General features: G+C 41.9%; 2 protein-coding genes across 3 annotated transcripts in view; one reads left to right on the top strand and one right to left on the bottom strand.

Moving 5' to 3' along the window:
• Window positions 1–2,234, bottom strand: part of CAB39L (calcium binding protein 39 like) — a 60,251-nt gene extending 58,017 nt beyond the window's left edge. Inside the window, exon 1 of the mRNA XM_040055434.2 lies at window positions 2,108–2,234. The gene's annotated coding sequence lies outside the window, so the exon portion shown is untranslated. The remainder of the gene's footprint in view (window positions 1–2,107) is intronic.
• A 1,776-nt stretch (window positions 2,235–4,010) lies between these two features.
• Window positions 4,011–26,840, top strand: SETDB2 (SET domain bifurcated histone lysine methyltransferase 2). 2 transcript variants are annotated; one of them, XM_040055902.2, is made up of 14 exons: window positions 4,011–4,120; window positions 5,090–5,149; window positions 7,526–7,648; window positions 9,073–9,138; window positions 9,717–9,816; window positions 10,439–11,005; window positions 12,480–12,599; window positions 13,565–13,734; window positions 14,438–14,657; window positions 15,554–15,638; window positions 16,608–16,701; window positions 17,384–17,712; window positions 18,656–18,744; window positions 20,766–26,840. In XM_040055902.2, exons 1-14 carry the CDS (start codon window positions 4,105–4,107, stop codon window positions 20,881–20,883), a joined length of 2,157 nt encoding a protein of 718 aa, XP_039911836.1. In that variant the 5' UTR covers window positions 4,011–4,104; the 3' UTR covers window positions 20,884–26,840. The 2 variants fall into 2 exon arrangements, with proteins under 2 accessions (XP_039911836.1, XP_039911837.1); XM_040055903.2 differs by lacking the exon at window positions 4,011–4,120 and adding an exon at window positions 6,772–6,875.
• The last annotated feature ends 163 nt before the right edge of the window (window positions 26,841–27,003 follow it).

The following is a 27,003-nucleotide window of genomic DNA, read 5'->3' as shown; positions in this document are numbered from 1 at the left end:
CACAATAATGACTTCAGGTTGTTGTCCTATGCCTCCTTTTGATGTTTTTTATTAGTTCAAGTCCAATTCTACACCAGGCACTGCCTCTCTGGCCTTTGCACAGCAGCCTCCAAGACCAGCACCAGCTCATCAACCTTCTATCAGCTGGCACCACAAGGGCAGCTGCCTCCACACTTGTATTTAAAAGTTAAAAGGCAAATCAAAATGAAGTTGTAGGGGTCCCCACAGATCATCTTTTCAGAGTGGGAACATCACAAATTCATTAATTCTTGCAGATTGCTTAATGTCTGCTATGTGTTCAAATGGTTGTGTGCATATTTTACCCTACAGGCAAACTTATAAAGAGCCATCAAAAGGGTCAGAATACTTTAAAACCACAAGCCTTTCTTCAGAAAGTACCAGCAAAAATTAATATATTGCTGTGTTCACATGAAAAATGAAGATAAAAAGGGTTTTAGGCATCCATTTATTTTGGATTCATTTCATCATATACATCTACTGCCGGATTTCCAGAGATCTCGGGCCCTTTCAAGCACACTTGTAATCATAGGCTTTCTGATCTTGTTAATTCATTCACGTCACCCAAAACTAGAGGGCAGAGTTTTAGGTCTCGATCAGTGTGGTGGGGCTGTGGCACAGTAAAGGCAGCACATGGTGCTCAGCTTGGTCCCACATTATCTAACATCCAAACCAGTCCTTGCTTCCTGTGCTCACGTAGCTGCCTGGAATCTTTGCTGGCAATGAACACCGAGACTATAAGACAGAAATACGGCTGAAACTGAAAACGCCTCTACTACATAAACAGTCAGTAAAGATGAAGTCCATTGCATTAGCAGCTTCCAAATGCAGGCCCTGAAGAAAATGCCAGCCAGTGGATGGTTAAGAGTTTCAGCATATTGGGCCAGATTCCAAAACCCTCAAGCCAGTTAGTAATTAACAGACATCTAGGTCCTCCACATGAAAGAAGTCTATTGTTAAAACAGTGACACACATTTTTCCTTTCCTTTTCCTAGCCAATCTCTGCCTGTGTTTTAAGATTCCCTTAGGACTGTAACAGTCTATGATTTTATAACCTCCACTTCTCAAACAGACATTTTGTTAGACTTTTAGTTGCCAAGAATGCAAACATGCTTACACCAGAGGTAGAACAAAATTAAGTTACAGGCTTCTCAGAGACCCATAATCTCCCCTTTCTTTCATTCAATATCTGGAAAAAAATAATATCTGAATAACCTTCTACCATATCTACTATGGCAAAAGGATTACAAAACATAGTAACAAAACATACTGAGGGCCCGTAAATATCTGAGTCCAATTAGTGAGCAACATACCTACGGGGAATATCAGCCTGTGTCTTCACAGATAATGATGTGTTACAGCAAAATTTCTAAGATAAACCAAAGGCTGCCTCACCAAAACCGTTTTGTTGACAATCAATTTGTAAAGTACGAATGATCTGTGGTCTACACAGAATTGCCTGTTCTCTGTCGTGTATCCTTACTGAAGATAGACGTGTGAATAACAGGAGACTACATACAAACCACACAAACTAATCAATGTAATAAAAGAGAAGGTAATATTAAAGCTGGCAGAAGTATTCAAGGGTCATGAAAACACTTTGAGGAGAGCCCACAAAACAAAGAGCCAAGCCCATCAGAAAAGAACAAAAAGCTCTATTAAAATTAAAAAAAAAACATTTTCTGAATGCCCACGGCTTTTCAAAGTCTATGGCTTTCACTGCTTTGCTGTTTGCTGGAGTTTGACTGGTGTGTCTCTACCTCACCCAAGGCTATCTGGTCCTGTGAGGAACAACCCAAATCCTCACTGCATTCAACATGAAAAAATCATCCCTGGAGGAGAACTACATGAATGCCTTTGGGACCAGATGAAGTTTTTTGGGACCTCCTCCCACTCCAAGGAGCAACTTGCACTCTGACTGTCTATGCAAGCGTTCATTTTAACTCTCTATATATGACAGAACTATGTAATGAAAGCTTAATTCAGCAACTCAGTCAACAGCACCATTCACCAGGACAGTCAGTCCTTTTGCTGTCACCCCAACAAAGGCACCAGCAAAGGTGTATGCACATGGGAGCGCTGCTCTCACCTCTGGGTATGGGTAGTCAGTGCAGGTCCAGACTGCAGAGCCCCAGGAAGCTCCCGCTGCTGCTGGAGGAGAGCTGCAGGCAGGTTGCTGGGATGTCAGATCAGCATCGCTGGTGAGCTTCTGCCACCTAACAAGTTTGGGAAGAACTGAGCTTACTGGTTCCCTGGCAGAATCTGCTGCTATGTTGCAGGAAGCCTACCTTACAGTTCCAGGCTAAAAGCAAAATGAACAAAACTCAGGCATGCTTCCAAATTGCCTCATTAATTTTGTCCTAAGTCATTAATTTAGTTTTAAGAAAGATGTATTTCCGATTCTTTTTGCTCCAAAGCAAAATCTATTAGTACTTTCTAATATACTCATAAATTCAAAATTTGTCCGAGGCAGGCAGTCATGTTCTTTCCAGGTCTTCCAGCACTGGGGTTCATATTCTCTGTATTTGGTTTATTCCTTATATACAACTCTAAACCCACAAATGTATCCTAACATTCAGTATTCACAAGCACATGTATTAGTAATTCAGCAAAGCAAAATTAATCTGCAAGCATCCCCTCATAATGCAGAAAATTCCAAGAGCAAGAAAAGCTTAATTTTAAAATGGACAATTACAAGGGAGAAGTCTCCTCTTTTAAAACGTAATAAACTACTATTTTTACTGAGAGATTTGTCAGCACATCAGGAGTGCTGAGCCACTCTCTTGCCAACAATGTTGCTGTGAGTTGTCTCATTCCTGCCTGGGGAGCTGGGCAGTTCTCATGGGCCGAACTTCAGCCACACATGTAGGCACGTCTGAGTAAACATTTAAAAGGTTTTATAGAAGTACAAAGCAGATGCTTGACATCAAAATCTTCTGGAGGATCTTGGGTCGGACGAGAGCTCCAAGTCACGTAAACACAGCAGTCTTGTCCCCAGAATAATGATATTTCTACCCCCCACCCTATGATTGGCAATATCTACGAGACTGGAAATATTTTCGCAATTATTTAAGCTTATCATGTTTATCTCTATAGTTTTAAAGTGGTGGCAAAAAAGAAGCGACAAAAAAAAAAGGCAAAAAAGCACTCTCCCTGCTTTTTAAGAATGGGGTTGTATTTTTGCCCGTCTGAAAAACGTCTTTACAGAGGCACGACACCAACACTCGCAAAGGCAACGCAATCGAAAATTTTAAAGGGAGACATAAAACTTTATTTTCACACTTGGAACAGAAAAGGGCAGCGATAATTTAGCGCTTCATACGGCGGCAGCTCAGCCAGCAAGGAAGAAGAGCAGAGGCCAGCAGTGACGTTACGCAACTCGTTCACGAACCAAACGCTTTAATTTGCGGCACATTAACGAAGAGACCACAACCCGATCCTCCACCCAGACGAGCGGGCTCACCCCTCCCATTGCCCCCTCTCCTCCCGGCCCCAAGATGGCGCCGGCGCCCCCACAGCCCCGCCGACAGCCCGCCCCCCTCGACCCGCCCCCTGCAAGATGGCGGACGCACCTCCAGTCCCTCGGCTGTGCCCCCGCCCCGCCTGCGCCGCCGCTCCGCTGCAGCACGGCCCCGCCCCCTCCCCGCCCTCCCTGCTCCTCCATTGGCCGGCACCGCCGCCCCTCCTGCAGCCGCAGCCAATGGAGACAGAGAGAAAAGCGCTGCGCGCGCGGCCGCCCACAGCCAGCCGCCGGCGCTCCCCGGTGGCGTTGCGCCCCCTGGCGGTCGGCAGTGCGGGTGCAGCGTTGGGAGAGGAGGAGGAGGAGGAACGGGGAAGAAGCAGAGGAAGAAGCAGCCGGCGGGGGCCGGGCCGGGGACGAGGCCCCGAGGGGTGCGGGAGTGACCCGGGGCCGGACCCCTGAGCGCTCCATGCCAGCCTCCCAGCCCGACTGGCGCCCCGGCCCCTGTCCGCCGGCCCTCGGCGCGGGCCCTGCGGCCGTGCCGGAGCGCAGCGAGACCCCGACCTGAGCCGGGCTCGGCGCCGCCGCAGCGCGGGTGACAGCTCTCTGAGCAGCATCCCCGAAGGATGGAAGGGAAAAGAAGTAAGCCTTAAAAAAATCATGTGTGTATATATATATATGTATATATATATATATATGCATGTTTTGGGCATCCATTACTGTTGTAAGAAACATTTTTAGGAGTCAGCTGTCTTAACCTATTTTCCCGTTCAACTAAATGAAGTATCCAGAATGGATGGAAAGGTTTGGGGTTGCTTTCTTTCTTCAGTTACAGCATAGAGAAGGCGAAATAGCTAACGTAAATAAGGCACGTTTTACGCTGTCGGTGTCATTATGGGCTGCCCACGGAGGTGGTGGAGTTACGGTCCCTGCAAGTGTTTAAGGAAGGATTGGATGTGACACCCGGTGCCATGGTCTAGTTGGCATCCTGCAGTTCGCTCATAGGTTGGACTGGATGGTCTCAGAGGTCTTTTCCTATTTGATTCCGTGATTCGTGGAGATAAAAATTTGGAATCGCCAATGTGATTGAAGAGTGTTGTCTTACTTCTCCTTAGTATTCTTGCAGTGAGGGGTATCTTGCACTTGTTAAGAAACAGATTCAGTAATTTATTTACCTAAAAAAGTGTTCCTTTTTTTCCACTAAATAAATTAATGTAGTTACAGTACCGCTGTACTGAGCACATCAGTTTGGGGGTGGGGGAAGGAAAAATGTGAGTTAATGGGCAGGGGGGTTGTGTAGGCTCATCTGAATGTGCTGGAAAGTTTGGGTCATCATGTGACAGCTTCATGCTTGAAGGACAGTAAGAAATGATGTAAATAAAAAAATTTCCTCACATTGCTTGTTTGAGTGTTCCTCAGCTACATCTTGACAAGGCGTGGAATGACTGTTTGAAAGGGGAATGACTATTTTAATACAACATATTCTTACACAGTGCTCCTGCCTATACCCACTGTAGTATTTACTTGTATAAATTTTGAAAAGCTGAGTGGCTACAACTGTTTTTAATTTCTCACCTGATATCTTACTTGTCTGTTCCGCACCTCTTGCAGTGCTGTGTGACTTCTTTGGAGAGGAGAAACTTACCAGTTCCAGGGAGGAGAGCACTGAAGGTAGTATAATCTGGATTCATGGAGGGAAAGAGGAAAAGAGTGTATATTTGGCACTGCTTCTGTTATGAAAATTACAACTGGAAGATAATAGCTTTGCCCTTCATGGCGTAAGAGGTTTGTCACCAGCACTATGGGAAACGTGCACCCAGATTGTTTAACAGGTAGCTGGAGTAAGTAGCCCTGACCTTGGCTGCTTGGGTCTTGCTCTAGCATCATTCCCCTGCACAATGCTGGGAAAAAAAAAAAAAATAGATATGTGGTCACAAGGATTCTATAAAGAGAAAAGAAAATCCCCTCAGCCAGGTGCCAATGCACATCCCGATCCATCAGCTGGAGAGATGGTTCTGAATGCTGACAAGGTAGATGTATCTGGTGTCTGCTCATTCCCTGTCCTTCTGGCTGTGATTGGTGATAGCAGCATTAGCACTGGAGAGATTAGTGGTGTGGACATCTGTCTTTTTTGAAATGAAAATTATACTATCAACTTCAAAAGCAATCTTTGCTTCTCCGTGCAAAACAAATGCTTTTGCTGCTGGAGTTTTGAGGCACTCCAGCATGAGAACTGGGGAGGCATTTCTAATGTGAGTCTTTTATTTCCCTATTGCCTATGCATTATTATAGCCGAGGACTCAGAAACAAGAAACCATTCTGTCACCCATCCTCTGAAGTAATCCATCCACCAGTGCTATCCAGATGTAGTAAATGTATGGAAATATCTGACAACACGTCGTGAATAAGGAAAGCAGTTTTAATCTGCAGTGGAGAAACTTATTACTAGAATTTCTAAATGCTTTTTTTTTGTTGTTGTTTAATACATTTAAAAAAAATTATTTTAAACACAAATATCAAATATACTTTTTGTTATTTAAAATTTGTGATGCTGTCATAGACAGCAAAAAGGTGGGAATGGCACAGGGCAGGTGGTGTCCCTTGGACCAGTAGTAGGTTTCCAAAAATTGTTGTGACTTTTTCTGTAATTGGACTTTAAACTTTCTGCATGTTAAAAAAAAAAATCCTGCGAATACAAGAGATCATTAAATTTTGTTGAGAGTTAATGCCAAATCAAGCAATTTCACAAAATAAAGTACTTTTATTCTTGCCCATTGATATTAAGTATTATGCCTTTAAGCTGCTGGTGACATGAGCAGCAGGGGTTGTGGTAACAAAAGATTGTTACTTCTTTCACTGCTCTCATGGTGCTTTTGAGAGTAACCACACTGCCACAGCATCACTGGGCTTCTGGTGCGCTGGGCAACAGAAGTCATTCTCTACTGAGTCAAAAAATGAAGCGTTTTTTTTGTGGTGTTTTTTTTGTTTGTTTGTTGGGTTTTTTGTTTTGTTTTGTTTTGTTTTTTTAATGAGCCTTACAAGAATGCAGTATTTCTTGACTGCTGGGAAGGTGTCACCCCAGCAGATTTGCCAATAGAGATTTGCTGTCTGAAAGTGGAATGTAAACCAAGTGTGGTGACAGTGGACTCCACCTGTAGAAATGAAGTAGCGAAGCAGATTTGCTTCTGCTTTTGTGCTCGGTCATTGAAGAAGAGCAACATTAACTGAGAAAGAGCTGGTTCTTTTTTCTGCCATCATCTTTTGACACACTGAAACATATTTCCTTTTCACAGTCCTTGACAAAGATGCACAGATAAAGTTTTTTAACAAGAGCCTTCATGAATGGGCTTAGCACCTCAAAGGTACATACCTTTGGAAGAGGAGAATTTCCAAACCAGTAGGTTAAAAAACATTTCTTTAAACAAAATGTTCTTTATAAATATTTCTAGTGGAGGAAGAAGGTTTGATATATGGGGTGTGCTAATTATTTTAACTGATACCCATTGTTGAATGAAATTCATCAAACTGCTTTTATCTGAAAATATTTTGTAGATTTTTTTCCCCTACAAAACATACGAAAACTAATGGTGGGACAGGATAGTCAGCCTATGCAGCTAAGAGAAGTTACAGCTACAAAAAACAAAAAAACCCCACCAGTGTATTTTGTCAAGTAAAATATTCAGTTCATTCAGTTGAAAATAGTCTCCTGTGTCACTTTTATGAGTTTCATTGATTCATTTTTAGTGGGATTAATTTGCTGGTGTTTGAAGAAAGGCTTCCACAGCTCCCTTTGTGACCTGCTTAAAAAGTTGCTTGAAGGAGCATTGTGCACCATTGGAAGCCACTCCAGTTCATCACTTGACTTCTGTTTCACTTTTTTGATTAGGTTTAGGAATAGACATCTGGAGGTTTAATGTGTCCTGCTATAGTGATTGTTTTTTCAGAAGTGCCTCCAGATGAAATGAGTGGGAGCCTTTGAGTAGTCCAGTAGGAGTTAGGTGTATTTTTAGACTTTTCAGGAGCTGTAAATGGTAATTTGCATTTCAGGTGATGTGAAGACGTTTTGGACACAAGTGGGAAGTAGAAGAGTGGATGTCATATTTGAGCAGATGCAAAATGTGCTGTCAGTGCTGAAGGAAAAGATCAAGAACGGAACTGCAACAAACCAAGGTTTGAAATCCTTGTAGTGGTTAAACTGAGCTCCAGAGTAGCTGAGGCCTGCATTGTGTAGGTCTGTGTGATATCTGCCATAATCCAGATATCTCTGAATTTTAATAACTTATCTGTTGGTGGTTTTAAGCACTTAAAAAAAAAAAAAAAGTCTTTTATTTTTTAAAAAAGAAAAGTCATTTCAGGTACAGTTGCCTACTTTCTTGTTTTGACTGTATACTTTTTCAAACAATGCATGGCTCCTAAGCACGCAGAACTGAAATACTCATTTTTGAGAAGTAATGAAATATCTTTTGTGTTTCATTTATCATCAGAAGTTTTAGCATTTCAAGATGAACTCAGTGAATTGAGTGGTTTTGGGATGGGATAATAATCATCTTAGTATTATTTTTTTGTCAGAGACACCATTATAACTTGAAACAGTAGTAGAAAAATGTGACACTAATGCACTTCAGATTGTTCCTGATTTTCAAGGAAATAAGCTTCCTCTATCTACATCAAAATACATATAAGCTTCTGATAAACTTGGAGTAGTACGCAGATTTCCTTTTACTGATTTATTTAATTGAGTAAAATTGCTTCTTTTTGTTAAGCCACCTATAAAAATGTAATCTATGGATCTTTTGGGGTTTTTTCTTGTGCAAGAAAATGTACAGCGGTGTAAGATGCTTTTAAATTAATATAGCCATAAACTCTGTGTTATAATACTTCCTCTAAATGGAAGTGCAATTTTTTGTGTTCTTGAGCTCCCACATCTTGACTGTTATGACAAAATATCAAAGCAGAGATAAAAGTTGAACTTGAATCCCCAAATGATGCAATAAATCTGTGATAAAGTTCAATTTGATTTTTTTCTGTGCTTTGTTCTATAAAGGGTTCAAGCTAAAATATTGATGTGGATTTTGCTGAGAGTTGTCTGCTAGCCTGTAATATTTATTGCATGGGGTAAGAGGTTGAGACAGGAGGGGTCTCTTGCATTCTTCTATCTGAAGGCCATTTCCACCAATTTAGTAGTAGTATTAATTTGGTCTGCCAAGTTCCAGCTCTTCCTAGCCTGAAGATGATCAGTCTGATGACAAAGGTAGAAACTTGCACTAAATTGTCTTTATATATATTACTGCCACTGTGGGCCAGCAGTTTATGTGTGTTTGGAAACATTCCAGCAGCTTTCCAAAAGCTGGGGCATATTCAGTGCCAATTCCCTACTACTACTGTGAGCTGTAACAATTTTGCAATTCCTAGATGTGTCTGCTAAGGTCTGTGGTGCAATGTGTTTCTAGTAGTATCAGTCTTGCCATGCTCTAGGTGAGCACAGTGAGGAGAAACAAGTGTCTGTGGAGGATTTAACACCTTGTTTCACCAATTGTCCTCACCTAAATTAAAGTTAGTATCTGTTTTGGTTTGTTTTTTATTTTTTTGCCTAGAATGCTGGCAGGCTTGGGCACTGGTGAATGAAGCTAATCTGGGTGATCTCTTAACCTTAGCAAATGGTACGTGCATTTCCATTGTGTTTGTTTGTTACGTGGATTTAATTTGTCTTGTTTTACTCACCGAAAGCCGAATTCCCTTCTTTGAAATCAATAAAATAGATCTGAGAATGCTATTAGCATTACGATGAGGAAAACCTAATTATTAATTTCCTCAAGTACTGAACCGTGAACTGTGACCTGGGTTTGTATTTTTTGTGGTTTGTGTGTATTATGTATAATACTTGTATCACAGGAAGAGAGTTTGATCTAGTAAGCCCTTAAGGAAGCTGAGCTGTCTGTGAGCAGTTATCCTGTGCATGGCTCCACTAGCTGTAATAGCTTGGCATCCTTTTATCTCTAGCAATGAAGGGAGATCTGTAAATGTGTTTCACGTGTGTGTTCTTTCTGGGCACTTTGAAAACCACGGGGAAGATTTTTCAGTGGGGCACTTGCTAACAAACTTTTTGTTAGCTGTAGTTCATAGCAATGCCTTGTTGTAATGTGTTTTGTTAATTATCTCTTTAGTAACTAAAGTAAATTCAGTCATAAATTGAAGTCTGGATTGATGAAGTTTTTGCTCGCATTCAATTTTTTTTCAGTAAGCGATGAGTTGAATGGAGATGGTGCACAGGAAACCAAACCCAAACTGCAGACTCTTCCAGATGACAATGCTGCAGACACTGTAGAAGCTTCTGACAGGTCAGTACCTTCGTTTCAGTTCCTTATTTGACATACTCTTTACTGCAGTTGAGAGAATTCTCAAATTTGTATTTCTAAGGTCAGTGTTTTAAACCCAGTTTGAACCTGCAAGTTTTCAAAGTGTAAATGTTTGTAACTTGATCTAAGTGGAAAACCTGAGGTTTTGGATAGACTTGTCTAATTTCCCACATGAGAATATTGCAGAATAGGGCATTAGGTCATGAATAAATGTTCATGAGTGTTATCAGGGTTAGGACTTAAGCATCAGTTCTCAGGCTTTCCTTACTGTGCAGATTGTCAGGTGTGTAACTTAGTCTGCCCATGTTTAGTATTTAGCCTCAGGTGCCAATTTGAATGATAGGGATAAATACATCATTCCTTTTTTTTTTTTTTAATTTCCTTACTGTGTTTTAGCTTGTAAATTCTGGGAAGAAGCTTCTTTTTTTTTTTTTAATGCAACTGAATATGTCTTTATATGTTGTCAGGACAGTTTCACCATGCGAAACCTTGGGCCTTCTAGCAACGGGGCTAAAAATATTGAACTCTAAAAAACTGAACACAACACTGGTTGTCTAAGATGCTGCTCTTCTTTCTTTTTTTTCCCCTCCTTTACTTCAAATAGCGAAAAAGAGGACATGAAAAGAACCTGCTCAGGGAGTAAAGAAGCACCTAGCAAAATTCAAGGTTTACCTTTAAACGTGCAGTATCAGAACCATAAGTGCTCTAGTGCATGTCTGGCCAACAGAGCAGTGGGCTCCTACAAGGGTGAAAATCCTCTGAAGATCCCAATCCTGTTTGACTTTCAAAGACGCCATGCAAAAGCAGACTACCTTTCCAAGTCACTGGATGTGAATTACAAAGCTCCTTGCGGTCGGAGTCTGAGAAGCTTTCAAGATGTGCTAAATTACTTGTTTGAAACAGAGTGCAATTTCTTATTTGTTGATCACTTTTCCTTCAACACATATGTGCTGTTGAGCAGGAACACCATGAATCCCGAGCCCCTCGTGTTTGAGTTCGATATTAGCGACGGAGCCGAGTCTGTGCCTGTCTCCTTCTGTAACAATCTCGACCACGCAAGATTGCCTTATTTCAAGTATCGGAAGTCATCGTGGCCGCGTGGATATTATCTCAACAATTTCTCCAGCCTGTTTGTTGATTCCTGTGACTGCACAGATGGCTGCATCGATAGGTAGGTAGAAAGATCTCATCTCGGGCCAGTGACACAACAGCAGGGTGGTGGGGTGTGAAGGCACAGTACCAAACAGGACCAGCGCTGCTGGAATATCTTGTCCCATGTTTTGTGTTCACTGACGCCATTGTGTCTTTCTCTTCTCCAGAACTTGGGTGCTCCTACTGGTCCACCCTCTGTTGTAGGGAAGGAATTGGTCAACAGGCAGATTATTGTGTTCCTTTTCGTTTCTTCCCAAATTGGCTGTGCTTCTTCTCCAGGTGGAGCTGACAAGCAGATACCTTGGCTTTGGCAAAAGAGTAGGGAGGGGAGTCTTGTGCTAGCAGAGGCAGGCTTGTTTTCACAACAGGCAGGAAAGGATCCTGCCTGACAATTTCTGCTGCAGTTCCCACTGTAAAATGGCGTCCTATAGATGGGGTGGGACAGCCTCAAGGGATCACTTGGAACACAGAGGGTTACTGAGGGCAGATGAAGAAACATCCTTGTTCCCAACCTCTATGTGTCACCCTTCCCCCTGTCTAAACAGAAACTGTTAAACTTAGTGGTTACAGAGTATGTTTGTGGTCTGAGCAGTTCCAATACTTTTGCTCATTGTCATATTTTTCTAAATCCCAGTAAATCTGAGCTACAGACTGTGAGAACCTGCCACAGTTATCGTATGCAAGTTTGGTGGGTTTTGTGTCTGCTTTCTTGAAGGGTGTTTATCTGATCTCTGTGGGCATTGTTTGGTGTTGCATCCGCTTTGTATTATTGACAGCAAGAGCAGTTGCACTTGCTGCTGTGCAACATAGTTGCTCATGACCCAATAAAAGCTTGAAATCACAGCCCGGTATAATGAAGCTTAATTTTAGTAATTTAGTTTCAGCTGAGTGGTGGGAAACAGCAAGCACAACAGGGTGCCAGTTCTTTGCACTGAAGTCCCACAAGAATTGAGATGCTTTTGATGTGCAGTTTTGGGGTTTAGGATTTGCACGATCACTATGACTCTCTGAAGTTGTCATGACAAACAATGCTGAAGACAAGCACTGTTGCTTGAATTTTCCACAGTGTAAAATTCTTCACTTCTTGGGGGCTAAGGAGGGAGGAAGATAACTGAGTAGTGGCAAACAGGCTGGGCTGCTGTGCCAGAAGAGGGGATTTTTATTTATGCAATCCGTTTGACAGTGTCCTGCTTATAAGATAAGTTTCTAAGTTGTACCTCAGCTGTTTGCATGTGCCATTTAGGGAGCTTGGCAGAAGAATGGGGTTGGGGTGGAGAGAACATGGTTATTGTAAAGCACATGTAGCCAGCCAAGAGATTAAGGAAAAAGGTACCTGAAACAGCCTAATGGAGTAAAAGGAACAGGGAGGGGGGTTACAGGTGTATATATGAAAATGTGTGTGTTTGTGTGTATAGTCAAGTGCATTTCAAATTACCTAGATTTATGATTGACTTAATCTGCTTCAAATCCATTCTGAGATGTTTTATTTTTAGGTCAAAATGCGCATGCCTACAGCTGACAGCAAGAGGCTGTAATAAAGTTCCTCTGTCTCCAACTAGTAGAAGATCCCGTGGATACAATTACAAAAGACTGGAGGGACCTGTTCCTAGTGGGTAAGGAAGACTACAGGAGTAAAATAAGAGCATACAAATAAAACAGCAGTTAATAGTTCAGTCTAAGTGCCACAGGATTAAAATAACTGGAGGTTTTGGATTACTGAAACCTTCCATTTTTGTCACAATTTTAGTGACAGATCAGGATGATAAAAAATAATTATCGTGACATGAGTAATTGCAGGAAAAAAACCCCACTGCTTAGGTCAAGGTCCAAGTGTGAAGAGTGACCAGAGTCCTAAAGACGCATGAGCCAGCTGCTTTTGCCAGACTTGGTTATGAGTGACTTCCAAGAATCTCCAAAGCCATCCAATGCTTCAAGTGTTTGCCCTTTTTCTTACTCAGCTCCTGTGGATTAATAGGTGGCCTGGAGAAGGTGCCAGTTACTTCAGGTGTCTAGGAGAGGGATTATGCAAGGTAGCTTTCTGCAACAGCCAAAGGCTTGCATCTGCAGGTTTGAGGAGCCCCTTTCTGTCATCTGTATGATGTTAGTTTTTGGCTGATATGCAGAATTAAAGTTGTCCGAGAACCAGAAACAGATGCTAAAAAAAAAAACCAAACATAATTATGAGTCCTTTTGGAAATGTTTCATTAAATCCTGAAATTCATGACAGCTACAGTGAAGTCCAGGCATAAGCTGTCTTGCTAAAATCTGTTCCAGTATAGAATTAGGTGCTTCATAGGGATTTCTATTTCTGTGTGACTTACTCCTATAAAATAAAAATATAGCACGTGTTTTTCTTGTATATTTTTACCAAAATCTGGCAGACAGACTCTTAAAACTAATGAATAAGCAGACAAGAAAGTCACAAGCTTCAGAGCACTGCTGCACAACCAGTTTTAGCCAGAGTCTTTATATTTCAGTCCACTCCCTTGTTGATGCTTAGAAGGGGAATTAATAATAGGAACTTCCTTGTGGTGATGCATTCATTTGTATTGTGTTTTGTTTTTCTTCCTCTTGCCAGGATTTATGAGTGTAGTGTGTTGTGCAGGTGTGACAAGCTGATGTGTCAGAACAGAGTTGTACAGCATGGCATCCAAGTCAGGCTGCAAGTGTTCAACACAGAGAAGAAAGGCTGGGGCGTTCGCTGCCTGGATGACATCGACAAGGGGACATTTGTTTGTACCTACTCAGGTAGCAGGAGGGGACCTGTGAAGACATGTAGCATAATTCTGCCTCTCCAGTGGTGTGTGCCCTGGAATTTTTTTGAGAACATGGTTGGAAGAGAAGTGTGTCAATGTCATCTTAACTTGCAATACGATCAAACGGACAGAAGAACTTTGAAGAGCTCTGTTATGAGATGGTGACAGAAAAACAAAACAATATGGAGCAAAACCAATCTCTGCTGATTTTTTTTTCCTTCACAAATCTCTGCATCCTATGCCAGGGCTAATTTTCCTTCAGTTAAAATCAGAATGGGTTGGGTTGGAAGGGTCCTTAAAAAACATCCACTTGCATCCCCACCATGGGCAGGGACACTTTTCATTAGACCAGGTGGCTCAGGACCCCACCCAACATGACCTTGGACACTCCACTGGCCAACTTGTGCCAGTGCCTCCCACCTTCACAGTGAAGAAGTTCTTACTAATATCTAATCTAAATGTGCTCTCTTTCAGTTTAAATCCATTGTCCTTTGTTTTATCACTACATGCCCTTGTCTAATTCAGTTTGTACTTCAGCCTATATTAACATCATAGAATTACAGACAGTATTCATATTTTGCTTTCCCAAGTAATGCTTTTGTATTTGTTAATGTAAGTTTGACCTGTGATAGTGTGTGACTCAGCAAACAAGCATTTAAAAAAAAAATTAAAGAAAACTTTTCTTTTTCTTTCAGGCAGATTAATGAGCAGAGAAGTATTGGGAGATGCTGAGCAACAGCTGAAGGAGAAAAGTGCAGTGAATGACAAAGGCCATCACTTCTCTTCCAAAAAAAGAAAACTTGATATTGTTCATTCAGACTCAGTGATTGAACTAATGCAGATTGACAAAAATGACATTCTTGAGAATCAGGAATCTTTGTCTCAGAGTGTGGATAATGAAAATAAATCAACTCTGTAAGTTTAGCAAAGTAAGCTTAAGCATAACAAAAGTAATATTCTGCTAATCTAGAAATTCCGTTGCATAACTTACAGCATGTCCTCATATGAGGGTGGTGTTTTTTTTCTTTCTGAACTTCTTTTTAAATTCCTTTATTTCTTCTAGTGGGACAGAGTTTTCCCTCTGTATTAATTTTTCTTATGTGTACCACCTGGCATTTTCTAGAAATTCAGTTCATCTCTTAGGTGTAATTGATCTGTCCAGGGCATTAATGTAACGCTAATTTGAAAGAATTAATAAAATATACTTGAGATAAATTGTTTAAAGATACTCCGAATAGTTTGAAGATGACACTGAAGGGTTTGATAACACATCAGCCACCAGCTGCTCTGCCCTTTGCTACCCGTCTCTAAACTTTTTGTTATGTGTAACATAACCTTTCCTGCCAGAAGCCTTAACCTCTCCTGTTAAGAGTCTGACAACACCTCACTTTTGCAGTGAATATGTTCTCCTAGTTGAAAGCTGTACTGTCAAAACTGTTGATAGTAGTAGCAGGAAAAGGCAAAACTCTGTAGGTGCTCTATTTTGAGATAATCTGATATAATAATAGTAAAGCAACAGACAATTTGGTTCTCAGTATGGCAACTGGAAAAAGATGTAAAAGCAGCTGCTGATCTCTCAAAAAAGTTTAAGCAACTGCTTTCTTACAAATATTATATGTAACCTAGACTAGGTTTTTAATTCTTAAAAACAAAATACTCACAGAACATGGGGTGAGGCCAGAATGCAGGCTCTGTTGTAGTTCCTTCTGGGAAAGAGACTGTAACTAGAGACTGTTGGAGAAATGTGTGTTGTGAGAGTTACTTATGGGTCTGTTTGTCTTTTAACATTTCCTTTTGACCTGTCTGTACAGGGTTCAGCTAAAGAACTCAAGTAATGCAACTGTCAGAAGGCCTGGAACTAGAACACTTGTTTTTCGCAGTCACCAGCTAAAAATGGTAATAAGTGGCTTTAACAGATTCATTTTTCTCTCTGCTGAATATGTATGTTAATTTTGACATTTTCATCTTGTATGTTTAGATCGTTCTAATGACCTTTCTTCATGAGATTGTATCACACTGGGAGCTAGGCTGTCATGCTGGGAGCTGCACCCCATTCCCTCTCCATTACCAGTCCTTCAGCATGTTGCCCCAGACCAGCACTATCTGCCCTCATGGCCTTCCCTTCTCCACCCTTCACTTACACTCCTCAAGAGCCTGAAGTAATTATTCTCCCCCTGCATCCCTTGTGTACAGGGTTAGGGGGTCAGAGTGATACTATTTTTGTGGTCTCCTCAAAGAATGGCACAGCAGGGAGAGAAGGGAATCTCAGGATGCCTACGCAGTTTTCCCATACAGTGGCAAAGTTGGGAGAACTGACCTGAATGTGACTCCTGACCTTTCATGAGTGTGAAGCGTTGCCTGCAAACTTGTGCACAGGAGGAAAACTGGTGTAAACTTATGCTGTGGGTTTTACTGGATTCATTGCCCTTAAGAAATGCACATGGAATTTTCATGAAAACATTTTGCAGTGCTGTCCATTCTAGAGGTCCCGTAACTAATTGCCTTTTTGTGATGGGAGAGGAGAAATTCTGCCTCATCTGGTCATTTCACTGAAACTGTGTAAAAAGCATGTTTAAGATTTGGCTCAGCAACTTAAAATTCTGCTGAAATTGTTGGGACTTAAGCGCTTATTTACATGTCTTATTGAGTGGAGGACTCTTTCCTGGTTATTATGAAGGATAATTAGAAATTAAGATAAATGTTGCATTGCAGTAAGCGTATTAACTTTTCAAATTCAGCCACAGCTATGCATTACAGTAGTTTTGAAACTTCAGCCTTGGCATTGTAAAAGCCTCTTGCTGTGCCCTCTTGGCCCAGAGTTGCATGCAGCAACAACACATCACAGCCTTTTCATTTGATGCACAGGTGCACAGTGCCAGCTCAGATGAAGATGATAGTTCTCAGATTCATCAGTCAAGCAAAACAAAACTAACCAGTGGAACCATGAAAGGAAAAGAAAGTAGGTTTGCAGAGCTCTACATGCTGCATGCTTTGTACTGTCGTGTCCCATCAGGTGGTACACTTTATTGTAGACAGTGTGGGCAAGCCAGTTCTTAGAGTAGAACAATGTTGGCTGTAGATGTTGAGACATGTTGAACTGTCCAAACAACAGCTTCTCAAACACTGTGCAGTTGTGAGAAAGTCAGTCTTGCAGATCTCGCTGTGTCACACCCAGTACCTGCTCCAGCCAACAAAAATTGAATAGGATATAATATACTGGGGAGGGGGGACCTCAAGCTCGAGAGGCAGTGTGAAACTGATGCTATTTGCACATGCATCTTGCTTCTGTCTTAATTACAGTTTGCGATTCTCTTGGGAATTAAGGAGGAGAATTATAAAAAATGCTATGTGGGAGAAATCAGTCTGGAATGGGATTTGAGAAGAGTGAGACACTAGGTCACTCACAGGCACCTTGAGCAAGTGCTTTAGGCATCACAGCAGGAAACAGTCATTTGTGGGGGGATTGATGAGAGACATGGAAATGTTGCGTTACAGACTTGTACATAGCAAGAAAGCTGCTTAGATTTTGGAGGATGTAGGAAAAGTGGGTGGCTAAGAGTTCCGGGCCCAAAAAAGGGAAAGGCTTTGGTCTTAAACCGGTGTTGAGAAATAACGAACATAACATACATGTCTGTTGACAGAATCCACCCAGCAGCAGAAGGAAGAACATCTGATGGAAATTGGACAGACCGACTCTGCTGGTGTAGAGAGTGCAGAATGCAAAAGAAAGAGTCTGTCCCTGCAGGGTGTTGATTGTGGCAAGTCCCGTGTGCTGGATGACACATGTGTTGTGAGGCCATCCAACAATGCACCCCTAAAAGCTGACTGCAAAGAAAATAGCAGGCAGCCAAAACAAGATGCACTTTGTGAGGAGTCTGATGGTGATGGGATGCTTCCCAAGAATGCTAATGAAGAAAATATTTATATACTGGATGCTACAAAAGAAGGAAATGTGGCTCGTTTTCTAAATGTAAGTACTAAGTTGCATGGGTTCTCTTCGTTGTCTCTGCAAATACATCATTTACTTACTTAAGCTTAAACTAGAAAGTTTTTGCACATAAACAGTATGGGTGGTAGACACATGACAAGAGAGGCACCTCCCTGCCATCACAGGTGACAGGACAGTAGGCTGGGTCACCCTGGCTGTTTGTGCCTCCATAAGCTGTTAATGCTATGTACCAGCTGCAGTTTTTGGTACCACTGGGTTCCTGAGAGACATATTCCCCAGTAAGGAATGATATCTTTTTCATGATGTCCTTTTTTAGAGGTTCAGAGAGCAAATAGTACATTTTGTTGTGCCAAATGCCTTCTCCCAGCTTTGTTTACTTTGTTGCCCAGCCATTGTAAATTCTGGTTTGTGCTGGTTTAGGACATGTGTTGTGTGGTACAAAACTTCCCTACTGTTCAGTCATAGGTTCAGAACGTGGTGTGTCATACTGAGTGCCTGTTTGCTAGCTAAGTCTCTCAGTTTTGGCTTGCCAAGAAATAAATAGCAGTCAATTGCCAAGTACCTCCAGCTAAGACAAATGGTTCATAGACACATCCACAGGTACTCTGCAAATAATTTATTTCTCTCCATTGGCATGAATATGTCTTACAGCAAAGCCCTTGCATATGTTTAAGCTGTTCTTCCTTGCAGAGATAATATGGTGTTAATATTAGTAGTGCATCTTGCAGAAAGCTTCCTTCTGGTCCCATGAGCATACCCATGTTCCTACATGCACCTGAGTGACCTTTCACATCCTGCACTTGGCCAACACACAGTCATGTCATCCACTGCTTGCTCCCTAGCACTGCTGCCCTGGCAATGGCATTGGGTGATAAACTTTCCATGTGGGCTGGAGAAGGGAATAGTTTTTTCAGCCAATGATGTGGTGTTGGACTGTTTCTTATTCAGATTTTCTGTTCTACAGCACAGCTGCTGCCCAAATCTCTTTGCACAAAGTGTGTTTGTAGAAACTCACAACAGAAGTTTTCCATGGGTGGCATTCTTCACAAACAGGTAAATTTCTAGAAGTTTAATGTTGTTCATTCAAGGCACTAGGAGGAAAAACAGTGCTTACTTATTGGGGCATAATCACACTGAGGGGTGGGGCAGATGCTTAGATCATAAAAGCACAAAACTACCTTCTTATAGGTGATTTCTTATTGTGCACTAAAGACAGAAGAAATACAGCTCATTGGTTATCACTAATGAGTTTTGCTTCAGTTTTGCACTGAAATGTAAAGCAGGGAAGGTTAATTTTGATGTGTCTAGTTCAGTGATAATCTTCTTTGGTGGAGAAATAGGTTTAACTCAGCATGGGCATTCGGAAAGCCAAGATTCATTCATCCCACTGTTGTGTCTCAAGGAATGGCCATCAAATCAGTGTCCAACAGGGCAGGATTGAACCCCACAGGATATTAAGGTTGAGACTCTTTGTGGGCCAAACAAGCTGGCTTCAGTCCTTTTCCTCACAGCTACCAAGACAAGCAGGAGTTTGTGTAGCCCAGCATGTCCTGGGGATGTGACAATAGGATACTCAGAGGTGAAAATTCATTCTGAAAGTAAAAGATGCAGATATTTCCTCAGTGTCTAACAGAAAGAGAGGTACAGAGAGCTGGTGCCAGTGAGATACAATATGGCAGCAGCTCAGTCCAGGAGAGGAAAGATGAATTGTATGAATAAAGGTAGCTGACATGTATGCCAGCAGTAGTACTAGGTGAGAACAGAACAGAGAAGAGAGACTTCATGCCAATAAACCAGTTCCAGAGAGCACTGATCTTCCATGGAGCCCTGGAACTCTGCTCCATACTGACAGAGATGCTGTGGATTGCACTGGGAGGTCTCCAAGAACTGTGAAGACAGGGTTTTGAAATGTGTCCAAAAATATTTTGTTTTAGCTAGAGTCTTTCTTGCTCAGGTACTTAGTAAAGAAGTGTAGTGGGGACTGAGGCCACTGGAGAGAGAGAATAGTGACCAGCAAAGACACTTAGGGAAGAAGATTGTTGAAGGAGCGTTACCCTAACTGGCTCTTCCATTTTCTGGGCGTCACCTTTTTACAACTTTTCCAAATTAAGGACTTCATCTGGATCATTGAGCTTAATTGTGTACCTTCCATGAACTTACCCAGTCACCTTTTTATTTGTTTTACATGTCTGGCCTCTAGAACAGCCTCTAGAACATCTCAAGTCAGCAATTCCCAGGATGCAGTTGTGTGCTGTATGAAAAGTCCTCATTGTTTGTTGTCAGTCAGCTGCCCGGGAATCCACTGGATGTCCCCTATACCATATCCAGTGAGAAACATCAGAGAATTACTCTCTTCATCACAATATTCATATTTTATTACATTTCCCATTAGTTGTCCCTCAGCATCACAGACTCAGATATTTAGTCTGGCATTCATTTTGGACAATGCATTTCCTACCTTAGACATTCCTTCTATTGTACTACCATGGCAGCTGGTTCATGAGGAGCATGTGTTTAATTCTGAGTTTTGGGCTTTGAGTACATAGTGCAATTGCGTTAAAAGGTAGCCTGCCAGACCAAAGATGACAGTCTTCAACAGCATACCTAGGGATCTGTTCAAATTTTAGTGATGCACTGTACATAGGAAAAATAACAAAACTGTGTTATTCATTTAGATGTACCACCTATGTGGTTTTACTTTTTCTGGGGGAGGGGGTTTGTTTTGGGGTGGGGTTTTTTGTGTTTTTGTTTTGGCTTTTTTTGTTTGTTGTTTTGGTTTTTTGTTTGGTTGGCTTTGGTTTCGGTGGGGTTTTTTGTTTCCCAGAATTTCCCTCTAAGTTAGAGCACACTGTTTGGACTCCAACCCTTTTTGCAATCTCAATAGCAATTTCCATGGGCAAAGTAGCACGACTGCCAGAGACTCCTTGTATCCCTTGTTTCTCTCCCAACAATCTGCCTGTGTGATGCTCCCTGCCCCCTACAATTTTTGGGTTTGCATGTGTGCTTTTGGTGACAAATTGTTAGCACAGTACTGTTTCATTTAGTTCAAGAAAATTGACTGTTTTATTTCTTAGACATGTGAAAGCTGGAACCGAACTCACGTGGGATTATGGTTACGAAGCTGGAAGCATGCCAGAGGCAGAGATTTCCTGTCACTGTGGAGTTCAGAAGTGCAGGAAAAAAACCTTATAGACAAAGCTTTCCTACTGTCATTAAATCTTGCTCCTGGGGATTTATGTACGAGAAGGGATGTACTACTCAGCGAACAGCCTCAAGTCCGTGGTGCTAATTGCATTCAACTAAAATGCCTTTCACCTGATGACTTTTTAAATTTACATTTAAATGTCACTTTTGTAGTTTACAGAAATCGAACTGTTTTCCTAAGAACAGGCATCAACCTTTCCCTGGTAATTTCTGTTCTCCTGGTCTTCCTCCTCCCTGCTTCTAATCCACAAGCAAAGTTCATAGTGCACTGGAAGAATTCCTGCTCCATGCCATCTTCCGTAGAGACATGAGAGCAACACTTCCTTGGTGCTTTCTGTGCCCCTCCACAGTGCTGAGTTAGCAAAACTCAAGTTTCTGAAACTCATTATGTATGCAAGACTGCCTCTCTGGGCACTAGGAATTGTTAAAATATACCTAAGCCTGTTGGATCCAGTGGGAAAGATAGTCCTGAACAGAGACAGAATTAAACAGAATAGGACAGTTCTGCAGAGCTGTGTTTGTGCTACAGAATGAGCTGGATATGTCCTGCCGCAGCAGGAGAGAAATGACTGGGTTCTGTTGGATTGCACCCCTCTCCACATTTGTGACGCACAGAGAAATCCTTGAGAAATCCAGCATACCTCATCTCAGTGCCATATTTTCTATGGGACAGGTGGGCCACAGAATTCCTTACTACATGATTTGTTGGTAAGAGAGAAACAAGCTACATTAGCCACGGAGTGCAAATGCAGGAGGTGGCTCTGAAATGGATCAAGGGATGGGCGTGCAGGTGTGAACGTGTTGGAGCCTTGGGCAAGGAGGTGTCACAGATGAGCAATTTAGACGCTTGAAGAACCACTGCCAAAGGTTTTAAAAAAATGGTTATATTAAAAATGTTGTAAAAGTAAGAATTAACATAGTTTGATAGCAAAATTTACTCTGTTAACTGCAGAGGAGATGAAAATTATTTAAAGTTACCAGTACAAAATCTAGTGGCACACTAGTACAAGGCTGTGTGTGACATCAGTCGTTTGCCAGAGACCTGCAGTTGATCCAGAGTCTCTCAGCCTCGAGGAGTAACATTGAGAGCATCCCAGCCCACAGGGAGATCACTGCCATCCAGCCAACTGATTAGCATGAGAGCTAGAAGAAAGGCTCACTCAGGCTGTCATTTATGGAATAAAATGGTTGGCTTGAAGTCAAATTACCTTTGTTGGAGAAGGTAAACATGAAAGTCTTGTACCTGCACCTTTCTTTGTTCCTTGATAAATGAGCCTTGGAAGAACCACCAACTATTCATGTGCTAATTGCATGGTTGGTATCCCAGATTCCAAGTCCATATGCCTCAGTGCTCACCATGTCACCCTGCTCCTGTGGGGATTTTCAGAGAAATGGTTGGAACAAATGAAGGTCTTGGCCTGGTTGTGTCCAAGACTATACTGCAAAATGAAGGAGAAGCAGGAACCAGTTCTCAGCCCTGGGACTGAGAGGCAATGGCTTAGGGATCTGTTTTAATTGGGTTGTATCTGTGCTGTGTAACTGTGGACAAACATGGTGTCTGTGACCCTAAGTGGTGGGGTTTTTTTAAATTTGCTTTGGATGCTTCAAGATTAAAAATCTTGTAAATCTTGGGATTGTATTGTAACACACGATACTCTTGAAGTTTTCAAGTTTCAGCATGCATGAGGACTTTCAGTGTGTTAAAAGTGGACCTTTAACAGAGATAACAGACCTGTGAACCATTCTGCTTACTTAGAGTGAAACCTCAGATCTTCTCTCCCACAACTTGTTTGAGTGTTTGACACATCCATCAAGCAAACCTCTCCTTGGCTTTAGTCCCACTCTGGATTTGTATGGGTTTTCACCACCCATCTTCAGGGATAAATGCAGAAGAGCTGGGTTACCCCAGTGTTGGTGCAGTATCTCCTCAGAAGGTCAGAGCTAGTCGCTCTTATCCTAATCAGCCCCTGTGTTAGCTGAAGACAGCACTCGACCCCTTTGCTTTTTGCTTCACTGAAGATCTGTCTCTACTCAGAGAGAATACACCTTGGGGGAACATCTTTCAGTGTTAACCAGAGACATGCCAAAGTGTATGACAAACCCATGGGTAAGCCAGAAGTGGTGTTAGCCTTTTAAACAAATGGAAATGCAGAAAACGTCTGTGTCTGTGCTTGACCTGAATGTGGAAAAGAAGATGGGAATGTTGTTAAAGCATCAAGAGCAGGGGGGAAAGAAAGTACATTTTACTCTGGTTGATTATATATTCCAGATCAATGGTAGGAATTAATTATACTGGGCTGGTAAGGAAAAGCCCTGTTTCTTAATACAGGAAAACAGAGCTGATGTTTCGAAAGAGGCAGCAGTTACTTGCTCCATGTGGTCTGCAACGATGGGAGAGCCTGCTATGAGTGTAATGTCACAGAAGGCATGTGTATGAGACAGGGCTTTTTGGCTAGCTGGGTTTATCACGACTGTTTCCAGGTTAGTGCTTCTTCATTTTCCTGCCCCAGACCAGAAATCATAACCTATTAATGAGCAAAATCACCTTACAAGGTGTGCTTTCTGCCTGCTTCTGTAGTATTACTAGAACAAGTTCTGCTGAGGGTGTCCTGCAAGTATCTTCTGCAGGTAACGAGCACAGGAGTGCTCACCTGAGCTCTCTCTCTGCTCTGCTGATGGTTCCTCTGCTTGTCACAGCTCACAGATGGGGATATTTCTAAGCACAGCCCCTCCTGTCACCCGTGCTTTAGCAGAGCACTGTGTAGAAGCACCAAGCACAAGCACTGATGGAAAAAAGGATGAAGATATTCCTAGTGAAGTACTCAAAAGCACCTGTGGAATTACACACTTGGGACTGCCCATCAGCCTGTCAGGGGCATCATAAATGAAGAGTGCCTGATGGGAATTAGTTGCACTGAGGTGTGAATTGCAGCTCTTACAGTGAGCAAGAGGGTCCCTATGGAGGGACAGTAGGGTTCCATGGTAATAAATATTAGTGCCCAAGATAAGCATACAAATGCAAAGACAGATGAAGATCACTTATGGCATAAATATAAAAGAAACTGGACTGGAGCATATTAAGTGACTTTTTAAATTTTTTTTTAACAATAAATCACTGAGCATTCATTTCCAGCTCTTTGTATTTCACAGAACTATTTGGGCTTGATAGCCCAACAGTTTGGAGGAAGATCTCACCAGGGTTTTCGACTTGATTTTGCTACACAGAGAATTGTTTTCCTGTGTTGAAGAACAGACTTCTGTTAGGAAGATTTTTACTAGTTTAAGATTTATGCACCTGTGGGTGCTTGGATCATGGTGACTGATTTGAGTATCATCTAGGTAATAGATCTGGGAATGGGAATTGTGTAGCAGCATTTGGCTAATAGATATCTAATTCCAAGCCTGGACACAGGCATTGATGTTAGCTCTGATATGCTACATCTGGGCAGGTGCAAAGGGATTTGGGAAACCAGCTGGAATGATGCCAGCAGTATGGAAAAGCCAAAGCTGATCTAGTTCTGTCCTGGTTTAGGGCAAATTTGGGAGAAAACCCTTAAATGGGGTCCCTCTGGGGAGCAAACCCAAACGGTCCCCTCTCCTAACTGGTCTGGTAAAGAATTGCCTCAGAGAAAAGTGGAAAAAACTATTTTATTTAACAAAGTGCCCACAAGTACGAAGAATTAATAATATGAAACAATAAAACCTCTCGTTCTGGAGTGAGATGGCAAATTGAGAAAGTCCTTGCCGTGGGTGTAGCTCGGCTCTCTCTCAGTCTCTCCTCAGTCCCAGTCCCTCCGGCGCTGCTGGAAAATGCCGAGGTCCAGGCCCCAGTGGGATGCAGGTGCAGCTCCCAGTGCTTCCATGGGTTTTCAGTCCAGAGCAGGTTTAAACAGTCCCAAGAGAAAAAAAAACAATCCAGGGAACTTCTCTGCCCTAGCTAGCTGAAACTAACTAAAAGCAAAAATATCTCTGTCCTGCAGTCTTTCCAAGCCTCTGCCGAACACCCCGTCCGGAGAAGAATGTGCAGGAGTCGGGCAGTTTTCTCAAAACAAACTCCGTGCTTCTCCTCGCTCTTAGAACCAGTCTTAAAGGCACAGGACTCAATATACAGCACAAACAGAACAGATGATTGGGGATACAAGCATCACAAAGTTACCCTAGGACAAGCTGGTAAAGGGAACTGATCCTAAAAGCTCCATGTTGTATTTGGTGTGGCCTCCTGATGAGATGTGAAAAACACCTGTCACTTGTTTTAAACTTTTAAAAGTTTAATAGTAATAAAATGGTTATAAAAATAGTAATAGAATTAGAATAATAAAAATTTGGACAATTAGGGTTAGGACAATATGAGACAATAAAAACAAAGTTACAGACCTCTGGGGCAAATAAGCTCTGAAAAAGGACGCCTGTTAGCAGAGGATTAACTCTTAAAAGCAATAGCCTGTTGAATATTCATACATGTCATACATGGTACATAAATTCCATTCAAACAAAGGATTCTCTCTGGTCAGTGTCACTTTCTCCCCCTTAATCCCTACCAGGCAGGAGAAGTTAGTCTCTTCTGATAAGGGAGTAATAAATTCTTTTTCTCTGAAAGATTTACGTATCCTGTGGCTGCTATCTTTGCGAGTAGCAGACGTCTGGGTGCCTTCCCAGCAAAAAGCTCCGAAGAAGGACCCCTGTTAACAAAGGATTATCTTTTAAAAGCAATAGTCTGTTGAATATTCATACATTTCATACATGATGCATAAATTCCATTCAAACAAAGAATTCTCTCTGGTGAGTGTCACTTTTTTCCCTTAATCTCTATGGCGTCTTCAGGGCTGAGCGAGGCAGAAGTTGGTCTCTTCTGATAAGGAAGTCATAAATTCTTTTTCTCTGAAAGATTTACATTTTCTTGTGGCTGGTATATAAAAACTACATTTTAACTACAAAACTACATTTACCATACTATCAAAATATTAATACAACATTACTAATCAATACAACATAATACATATAGTAAATATCTTGCATAGAGCCATATAATATGCACTTTTCACAAGACAGAATATGCCTGTTAATGTGGTTGATGAGCTCGCTGGGGGAGGTTTAACAAGACCAAATGCCAGGTCCTGCACTTTGGCCACAACAACCCCAGGCAGTGCTACAGGCTCAGGGAAGAATGTCTGGAAAGATGCTTGGCAGAAAAAGACCTGGGGATGCTAGTCAACAGCAGCTGAACATGAGCCAGAGTGTGCCTAGGTGGCCAGAAAGGCCAATGGCATCCTGGACTCTATCAGCAATGGTATGGCCAGCAGGACCAGGGCAGGGATTGTCCCCCTTGGCACCGCTGAGGCCACACCTATGAGACATGAAATTTGAAGAATTAAGGATTTTTAGATAAGTTAGTAAGTTGCTGAATTAGCTGAAGTAGATAGGTAATCTTTGTTCGCAGTTAACAGAAGCCGGATCTTAGATAAGCTATCCCGGATTTAGTAACTCATTGCTTGTCAGCTTTATGTTTATGTAGCTGTGCTTGTAATGAAAAATAAAATGTGGTAAATAGGACCTAAGATAGCTGCAGATTTCCTGCTTAAAGGACCCATTGAACACAGGAAACTGTAAGTTCTACCAAGGATTCATCTGTCACGAATGCATTGAAAAGGTAGAAAGGTCAGGACGAGGAAGACTCATCTTACTTCCTCATTTTGGGTGACCCCTCCCCAGAATAGACCCCCGACTCATTATAAGAAAAAAACTACGCATGCTTAAGAGCCTTTTTTGCCAATTAGCATACGAAGCGAGGAATGGGACGTGACAGGGGTATGAATATGTATTTGTATTTTGGGTATTCAACACTTTTGTAAATAAAAGGCTTTGTAATTACCTGTGAATTTCGCAGTGCGAATTAGGGAAATATCCTGCGTGCTGCCCGTAATAAACACACACTTTCTAACTTTAAACTGTTAGAGAGTTTTTGTCCGTCACGGTTGGGTATCGATACTAGATCGATACCCATATTTCTTTTATAAGTCACCTCAAATCCTGTGTCCAGTTTTCGGGCCCCTAAAATCAGGAAGGACGTGGAGGTCCTGGAGTGCGTCCCGAGAGGGGCTGCAGAGCTGG

Source organism: Hirundo rustica, chromosome 2 (assembly GCF_015227805.2).
Source record: "Hirundo rustica isolate bHirRus1 chromosome 2, bHirRus1.pri.v3, whole genome shotgun sequence".
In the NCBI taxonomy this organism is placed as follows: Eukaryota; Metazoa; Chordata; class Aves; order Passeriformes; family Hirundinidae; genus Hirundo; species Hirundo rustica.
Note: the sequence above shows the minus strand (reverse complement) of the source record. Positions and strands in the feature narration are given on the sequence as shown.

Coding starts and splice junctions, on each gene's coding strand:
- SETDB2 (XM_040055902.2), top strand. Junction 13,735..14,437: donor ATTTGTTTGTACCTACTCAG/GTAGCAGGAGGG, acceptor TTTTTCTTTCAG/GCAGATTAATGAGCAGAGAA. Junction 14,658..15,553: donor AATGAAAATAAATCAACTCT/GTAAGTTTAGCA, acceptor CTGTCTGTACAG/GGTTCAGCTAAAGAACTCAA.